Source organism: Phocoena sinus, chromosome 5, assembly GCF_008692025.1.
Source record: "Phocoena sinus isolate mPhoSin1 chromosome 5, mPhoSin1.pri, whole genome shotgun sequence".
Classification (NCBI taxonomy): domain Eukaryota; kingdom Metazoa; phylum Chordata; class Mammalia; order Artiodactyla; family Phocoenidae; genus Phocoena; species Phocoena sinus.
The window spans coordinates 31,322,552-31,331,483 of record NC_045767.1 but is presented as its reverse complement, the minus strand read 5'-3'; the positions used below and the strand labels follow the sequence as shown (position 1 = coordinate 31,331,483).

General features: G+C 36.0%; 1 protein-coding gene and 1 non-coding gene across 7 annotated transcripts in view; both read right to left on the bottom strand.

The window, feature by feature from the left end:
• Window positions 1-289: 289 nt before the first annotated feature.
• On the bottom strand, window positions 290-424 carry LOC116754825. The gene has a single exon (XR_004350164.1). It is a non-coding gene; the product is annotated as a small nucleolar RNA SNORA70 (small nucleolar RNA).
• Window positions 425-4,564: 4,140 nt separating this feature from the next.
• COL25A1 (collagen type XXV alpha 1 chain) overlaps window positions 4,565-8,932 on the bottom strand; it is a 478,322-nt gene continuing 473,954 nt past the window's right edge. For 5 of the 6 annotated variants that reach the window (XM_032633192.1, XM_032633196.1, XM_032633193.1 and 2 more), the window contains one exon: window positions 4,565-7,172. In XM_032633192.1, the coding sequence (XP_032489083.1) occupies window positions 6,774-7,172 (399 nt within the window). In that variant the 3' untranslated portion in view covers window positions 4,565-6,773. Of the gene's footprint in view, window positions 8,157-8,932 lie in introns of all 6 variants that reach the window. The other variant, XM_032633191.1, reaches the window with a different exon arrangement.

Below are 8,932 nucleotides of genomic sequence, written 5' to 3'. Positions count from 1 at the left end.
GGATGAACCGCTTTTCTGCCACCATGTTTTCAAATTCATCCGCATTAAACTTAGTAAATCCCCACTTCTTGGAGATGCCGATCTTCTGACGGCCAGGGAACTTGAACTTGGCCCTGCCGAGGGCCTCAATCACATGCTCCTTTATTCAAAGTTTGGTACGGATGAACGTTATGACTTGGCCTGTGTGGACCCTGGCCACTGTGCCCTGGGGCTTTCCAAAGGCACCGCACATACCTGTCTGGAGCCTAGACTGGGGACAGCATGACAATCGTGAAGGCCCACTGGAAAGGACTCTCTCCAAGGTCCCTCAGGGCAACCCGCACAGGCCACAAGCTGCATGCACTACTGAGGAGGCTGCTGTTCACAGCCATTGCACACCAGGCCCCCACGAGGAAAAGAGCACCTTCGGCTTAACTGGCTGCAAAAAAAGAGAGCAAGAATTCTTTAGATGAATGGTGGGGATGGGGATGGAGACTGTTTCAGGCCTAGGAAACAGCCAAAGGGATCCTCAAATAGTTTAACATGGGAAAACCTTTGGGTGAGGGTTGCTGACCAGCAAGCAATGATGCTACAAAGCTAGACAGAGTGGGATCACAAAGGCCTTTGTACTTTATACCCAAATAAGTATCTGCATGATAATGGGGAACTGCGGAGGACTGTAAGCAGGGGAATGGCGTGGTTAATGTCCCTGAAGAACTGTTTTCAGTCAAGTTGGTTTTGGCCCATGCACTTGGCTTATAATGAGGAACATTATGAAAAGCTGCTGTAATGTTCATTGTAGGAGTGCCCTAAACGGGCACTAGCAGTGGGCAGTGCCCACTCTAAGAAATCTCACATAACACTTCTTATCAATCAGCTTTGATTCTTTTGAGGAAGTAGTATGTTTCACTTTATGGATGACGTAAACATGTAAACTTATTTCTTTTTTTGTTATGGACACCGAAAAGCTGAGAGCCATACAATTTTAAGTCTTACATCTTTTCAATACAGCTTTCTTTGTGACCTTGAAATTTGTTTAAATATGGCTTTCTTGGTTATTTTTAAATGTATTTAATTTCTTTATAAGTGCTTGTTTAATGTGCCTCAAATGCTATATGAAATGAAATGAAATGGGAGGATACATTCATAAATAAATAAGACACGGCCATATTTGCTTTCTCTGACTCATCAGAGTCGTATCGGGTACAAGGTGGAGGCGAGGTGGTTATTAGAGGCAGGGAGGCCAGCTCAGAGGCTCTTCTAAAAGTCTGAGAGAGAGCCGGGGGGGTGCCTAGGCTGAGGCAGTGGCAATGGATGAGGAGAAGGGAGGTGGATCTCCGAGATATTTAGGAGGTAGAATTGAAGGGATTTGGTAATTAGATGCCGTACGTATGAAGGAATGGGTGGGTGATGAGAGGCAGGTGGTGTCCTGAATGATTCTGACTTTTCTATCATGTTTGCTTGAATGCAAGGTGGGGGATGGTATGTTCACTGTCATATGGAAGTTTGTAAGAGAACCAGGTGTAAAGATGATGAGCTACCTGTGGACATATAGATAGATGTGCCTGTAACAGTTGGTCTGGAAGGTAGAAGAAAATCTGCAATGCAGATAGCAACTTGGTCTTTGTGGGAGTGAATGAGTTTTCCTGGAGAAAAAGTGTGATGGAGAAGAGCAAAAGCAAAAGAAACATGTAGGTCAGAGTCCTGAGGATTACCATTTAATGGTCAGGTAGAGGAGAAAGAGCTGGCAAAGGAAAATGAGAAAGAAAAGTAGAAGATACACTGTTGGTGGGAATGTAAATTGGTGCAACCATCATGGAAAACAATATGGAGGTTCTTCAAAAAACTAAAAATAGAGTTGCCATATGATCCAGCAATCCCACTCCTGGGCATATATCCAGACAAAACTATAATTCGAAAAGATACATGCATCCCTATATTCATAGCAGCACTATTCACAATAGCCAAGACATGAAGACAACCTAAAAGTCTATCCACAGATGAATGGATAAAGAAGATGTGGTACATATATACAATAGAATACCACTCAGCCATAAAAAAGAATGAAATGATGCCATTTGCAGCAACATGGACGGACCTAGAGATGATCATACTAAGTGAAGTAAGTCAGAAAAAGACAAATACCATATGATATCACTTATATGTAGAATCTAAAATATGACACAAATGAACACATATCTATGAAACAGAAACAGACTCACAGACATAGAGAACAGACTTGTGATTGCCAAGAGGGAGGTGGGTGGGGAGGGGAAGGACTCGGAGTTTGGGATGAGCAGATGCAAACTATTATATAGAGAATAGATAAACAACAAGGTCCTGCTGTATAGCACAGGATACTCAATATCCTGTGATAAACCGTAATGGAAAAGACTATGAAAAATATATACGTGTATAACTGAATCACCTTGCTGTACAGCAGAAGTTAACACAACGTTGTAAATCAACTATACTTCAATAAAAGTAAAAAAAAAAAGAAAAGAAAAGTAGGAGAAAACAAGAGTGAAGGGACATGGGAGCTAAAGGAGTGTTTAAGAGGGTTGCACGCATCTAATGTTATTGGTAAAGGCAAAAACGATGAGGGCTGAAAAGTGTGCTCTTTTGGTTAGGACCTAAAAATAATTGATGACCTCAGTGGGGCATTTTGTCATTCATTAGTCAATACATTGACATGATTACTATGTAGTACATTCTAATCACATGATGATGACTGATTTGATGTGGTGCAGATAAGAGTCAACTGAGCACAAGGAATTTTAATTCACCAAGATAGGGAATTCTGGAAGAAAAGTGAATTTGGAGGAGAGGTTCACTATAGTTCTTACTATCTAATAAACAGAAAGAACTAGTCTTTTTTAGAAAATCACTAGAGCTAGGCACTAAGTTGAACGGCAGTGTTGCAATATTGAGGAAAAGTAGACTAAAATTCTTTACGGACTGTGTTTAAATCAGAGAAAATAGACCAAGGTGTTCATGAACATCAATAAAGCTTTATAACAATACAATTCATTACCATTGTTTGGATTAATATTGTAATAATTACACAATTTTTACATTATGAAAATAAGTCATAAATAGTGTAAAAATAATTCTGAAGATCAACTTCTCACAAACTAGGAACCCTGAAAACAAGTTAAAAAAGCAAATAAAAACAAATTAGAAACTGAACACAATTATCTCCAGGCTGCATATCAAAAAACCACATGCGTCTTTTGATTCAGTAATCTCAGCTGGAGAAATTACAATGAAGTGAAATAAGAAATCAAACAGGGAGAATTCAATCTTTCAATTATTTACACTATTGAGAAAAACAGGTTTGTGCCATATTTACAGCAATAAGACACAACACATTCTTAGAATAATCAATTACATGAGACTGGCCCACAAAACATTAAGAAAAATATGCAGTGTAATGCTTGCCAAAATATTTTTTTTGCATTTTTCTCTTACTTTGTATTCATGTGATTTTTTGGCAATATAAAAATAGCTGCACATAGAGATGAACTTTAAAATGTAAAAAATACAAATAAAAATATAATATTTTCTAAAGGAAAATCAGATACATACATCTTTTAAAAATGTTATTAAATTGCATGAAACATTTACAACAGTATAAAGAATATTCACATAAATGTCAATAATATGTAAGACATTCTTTTGTGAATCCAATTTATTAATATTTCTGAGATATGTGAGAATATCTACTGCATTTTGAGAAATGTTGGTACTTTGTTATCAATAAATCAAACGTAATAGGTCAGGTTGAAAAAGTCTTATTCCCAGAGCGACAGTTCTGTCAATAAGCAGCATAGGGAAACTTATGCATTTAAATACATTTAAAAAATCAGAAATGCCATTAAAATGTTTCAGTATTGAATTAGCAAAAACAAAATCCACTAAAAATTTAATTTGGAAGGGTATCTCTGCTATGGTATATAGTAAATCCAGCTGATATGAAGCTATTTCAACAAAAATGGGGAAAAGTAGGGACTGAAGGTCTTTATACTCTAAAATAACTTAGCAGAATCATAATTGGTCAAGTATGTTAATTCCACTAGGAATGAATTGTTTTAACAGCCAGAATCACATGTGACTGTTCTAAATCATTATTTTTGAGAATATAAGATTACGCTGTTATGGACTTGACTTTCTAGAGATAGCAAGGTTTTTGTTTTGGCAGAAATTAGAAAAGTTCATTTTTGGTAATGTTAATTATTAATATTACTTGATTATCAAGAAATAGAGAAAAACAAGATTTCAAATATCAATATCTGCAGGTTCCTAAGATCATTTATTAGAAGATATGAAAACATCACCCACCTTAAGAAGCATAGCTTATTTCTGGGCAAGATTATATATAGTGGCCAAAAAAAAAAAAAAAAAAAAGATGAAAAGTGGTGTTAACTTTTTATGCTATAATAGTAATGTTAAAAATAAAACTTTGGAAAATTAAGCATGTTTTCTAAGTGATAAAAATATAATACCAGTTGATTTTTCCACAGATACTGACATGCTGATTTGACCATTTCTAAACTAGTAGAGAGGTGTATTTATATAATATATATTAGACAAAGGACATATAGAATGAACTACTGGATGCATAAGAGTTCTTACTATTCCATCAGAACACCACGCACAGGATTCAAGAACAGACTTTTGTTTTTGGTAGAAATTCAAGATATTCTCATGTTTCCTATGAAATCAAATAAGAAAGAAAAACCTTTCAAGACTGCTTTTCATAATGAAAATGAAAACTAGAAGAAAAATTTTGGCATATTTATGGGTCAGGTACTCTGTGAATGTGTGCAGACTTGTCTAATGTCGGTTTTGTCATGCTTAATCAAATTCTATAAGCTAAAAGATGAGAGTAAAAGTTGATAAAGGCATATGGTGTATGAAATGAACATGAAATAAAAGGATCCACAATCCAAGTACACACATATCATCTATAGGTACACTGCTTTGTTTTCTTTTACATTAAGAAAGACTGGTCATTGAACCATAATTATAGTAAATCCATAAACTTGAAAAATAAAATCACACACTAACAGTTTAGGAATGCTATTAAACAGAGAAATGAAATTATCCATAGTAGAGTTGCATTGTCCATAAAGAAAAAGAAAAGAAATACATTAGCACCAACATAAACGGAAAACAATTTTAAAGCTAAAACACATACCAGTTTGGCATCCTTAAAAGATGCTTATCAGAAGTGGAACCTGATCTTGACTTATTTCAAATGTCTTTCATGTATTTTTTCTTAATCTTCTATCCAATAATAGAAATTAAAAGAAAGCAAACTTAAAGAAAAATATGTAGCTGCCAACACATATATCGGCAGACACATTCATTAGTTCATTAGGCAATTATTTGAGGATTCTCTATATTGGTAAAAAAAATGGATGATTTAAAATATTTTAGTAACAAAAGTTGAAGATTATGCATGTTGGCTAAGACCTAGCAGTTCCATGGAACAAAGAGGAGGACCATGGTCCTTTTGTTTTCCCCAAGGAAATGTATTGAAAGTTTACAGCTTCCTTTAATCATGGAATAAAAGGCAATATTGTCAAATCAGTTATGGAGTAAAACCTCAATATACACATAGGACAGAACAGTATTCTTAAAGGGCTGTGTTTAAAAAATACATATATTTTTTGTACGTGAAATGTTTCTCTTTTGATGTTAAGGTATTCTCTTTTGAAGCTGTGCAACTTTTAAATAGTGATCCATCTTAATTCCTCTTTCTACTAGAGGAGTAGAAAGAAAGATAGATAGGAAGAAATATAGCCACCAGATTTTTCTCAAGACACTACTGTTTGTTTTCCTGAAGAGACTGTGGTTTTACTCGCTTTAGTTCGTTTTTCCAAAGCATTTAAGACAAATTGTTTCAGACACTGAATAAAATACCTTATCCTAACCAGATCATACAAGAGATGGGTAGAAAATGCCCTCTGTTGTTTTAAAAATGCTAAACTGGTTTCAGAGTGTGGAATGTTACTAGAGATGTTACCAATTTGATTGATAGATTAGTTCAAACATCTTTCCATTCTTGAAAATGTAATGGAAACAAAAAGAAGGCATTTTGTATAACTGAGCATTTGGTTATATATTATGAAAGAGATCATAAGGATCTTGGGATCCTTGTCTTATAATCGTACGTTAACTGTTGTCACCATAAGACAATGATGAGATAATTTCCCCTCTGCTGGTGAAAACCTATATATGAAACCAGAAAATTTCCCACAAAATGGCATGAAATGAGAAATTATATTGTCCAATGGGCTGAAAGAGTGACTACTCCTCATTGATGACGTTTCTCCTAATGTAACCCTTCCACTTAGAACAAGTCATTTCAAAACATGCTATCAACTCTTTACTGTGCAAAGAAATGCTCAGTCTAATACAGTTAGGTAACTTTTGAGCAAGTAGTTGAAAAATACTCTATGGCAACTATATTTCACAGCTTTCTGAGATCTCAGATTTGGTCTGTGCATAAGACAAACATTGAGAAATGTAAAAAAGATAAAGAAATCTAAATATAGACACAACTTAGAACTAAATAGAACTACAAGAAATAGAAATGAGTTAATACGATCAAATGTGACCAGATCTTGACTTTATCTTAACTGATAATCACTATATATGTTATATTCATCATACAAAAAAAAGTCAAAAAGTACTGAAAAATTGTTTAACTTCGATGCTTTACAATGACTGAACTGAAAATGGAGCTTCTGTTATATTCTCTGCAATTATTCAGAACAGGAGAGAAGTTAGCAAATGGTCAACTTGACTGTTGGTACCAACTTACTAGGATTTGAAGACTTTCCTTTAAAAAATTGTTCAAAATAAATGTGACAAAAGCTGGAAAACAATCTTTCCTGAATATTCCTGGGACTAAAAGAGAAAAGAAAAAATATTAAAAAGAATGGAAAATATCTTTCTGTTTCTAGAAGTTTGTAGAAAACGTTTAACATGGGTTGGATCTTGGAAGGAAGGGAAGCTCTCATCAGCTTCAGTAGAGATTGTAGGATGAGCTCTCCTACATCCTCAGGAAAGGTTATTTCGGCCAACCCCTTCTTGGGACGTGTTGTATCTTCAGCAACCCGAGTTTTGGTGAGATGCACACACCTTTTGCCCTCAGGAACAGGGGCTGTCATTCCAAGAATCTCCTGCCCAAAAGAAGTGCAGTATGCTTCTGTCATTTTCCATAAGCACCCATGTTAACACTTGCTGGAATTCAGTTTATTTTTTTTAAAAAAGTCCTCTATTCTGGGTGCCTGCCTTTGTAAACCTCTTTCTTACTTGGTCACATGAGAGACACAGCGCAGGAGGCTGAACCAATCCTTTCTCTTCGTCTTCACTGCCAAGGGCAGCCCAAGGAAAACTAGTGTCAGCAACCAGCTCAGCCCCTGGACATTTCAACCAAAGAGGCCACGTGAGCCCACAATAGTGGAAGCTGAAGATCTGCAGTTGGGACCGCAACTCCTTTCAAAATACAAGACCATTTGTGTGTGTATGCTCTCTGCCACCTTGTCACTTTTTGGCAATGAGCCACGGTGTAACCCCCTTGAGATGACAAAAGAAATAAAAGTTCAGATGTGCTCAAAGGACTCATAATGCAGCATGCTAGCATCTGAGTTTGCACAGCAAGCAGGCTTGGCACACCATCATGCTTTTTTAGTCAGTTTCAATGGGTGGTGTGGCCATGAATAGCAAAGGTGAGTAGGGATGTGACGATAAACTCTAAAATCAGTCAGTATAGTACATTTTCATAGCTTCGAGTTCATATTTGGTCACAATTTCATGTAAACTATCTCGTGGCACTTTTTGTCCATGCAGTTAACAAGCCCAGAGTAAGAAAATAGCAAGAACAATCAATCTCTATCACTATGTCCATATAAATACATATCTTCACATGAGATAAAGAGATACTGATCTATATTTTTTGCAGGCTTCTCACTGGTTTCACATATTGCCCAATTTCAGATGTAAGGGAAGAAAAAAATGGATATGTGTACTACTGCAAACAGGAAGAAGCAGCTATATGTAAACATATCTCAGACTTGTAAAATCTGCAATCCAATTTTCAACTATAAATATAAAAAGTGGACCATTATATACACAACTTCATGCTCGGATGGTTAGATTCATCACTGCAGAAAAACAAACAACAAAAAAGACAAATGTATAGAATTAGTAGTTTAGGATAAAAATTCCAAATTAACATTTATTTTAAGAAAACTGGTAGAACCCTGAATAGAGGGTCGTTTTTTTTTTTTTTTAATCAATGAGCCAATTGATATGTCCTATACATTACTTTTCTAAAAGTCATCAAAATTTTTATCCTAGGCTCAACCCACATTTTGTTTTGCCACTGAGAAGTCTGTGGGAAGTGTTTGTCTCAGTAAGTATTCTGGGAAAGCAGAAAATTAAGATTTTATCACAGATGTGCCCTAATTAAAAACATGTCCCATATATGGCTTATATAATCGTCTCCAAGCATTAAAACACAACTGTGGAAAATGTTGAGGGTTCTGACCTCAGTGGCATTGTTCACTTCATCAATGCCCAACCATAACACTCTACTCTCTTTGGGTTCTGGTTTCCCCTTTCCTTTATCTGGTCCTGCCCTGCTGTGAAGGGCGTGCAGGGCAGACCTCTCTGCTGTCAGGTCTTCAAGCTGTGTTACAGGTTCTGTTGTGATCTAAGGATCTGGAAATGTCTGGTTCCTTGTTTTCAGCAGCCATAATTACTAAGGTCTTCCTAGAACTGAAGTTAAGTCTGAGAGAACAGAGGAACAATGGTCTTTGAGGTATAACTTATAGAGCAGATGTTGGTGACAATCTTTACTTTGACTCAAAGAAAAATCAGTGAGAAAAGTAGAATGTCCAGAGAAGGAGAATGATAAAGATCTCTTCATCTCCCCACC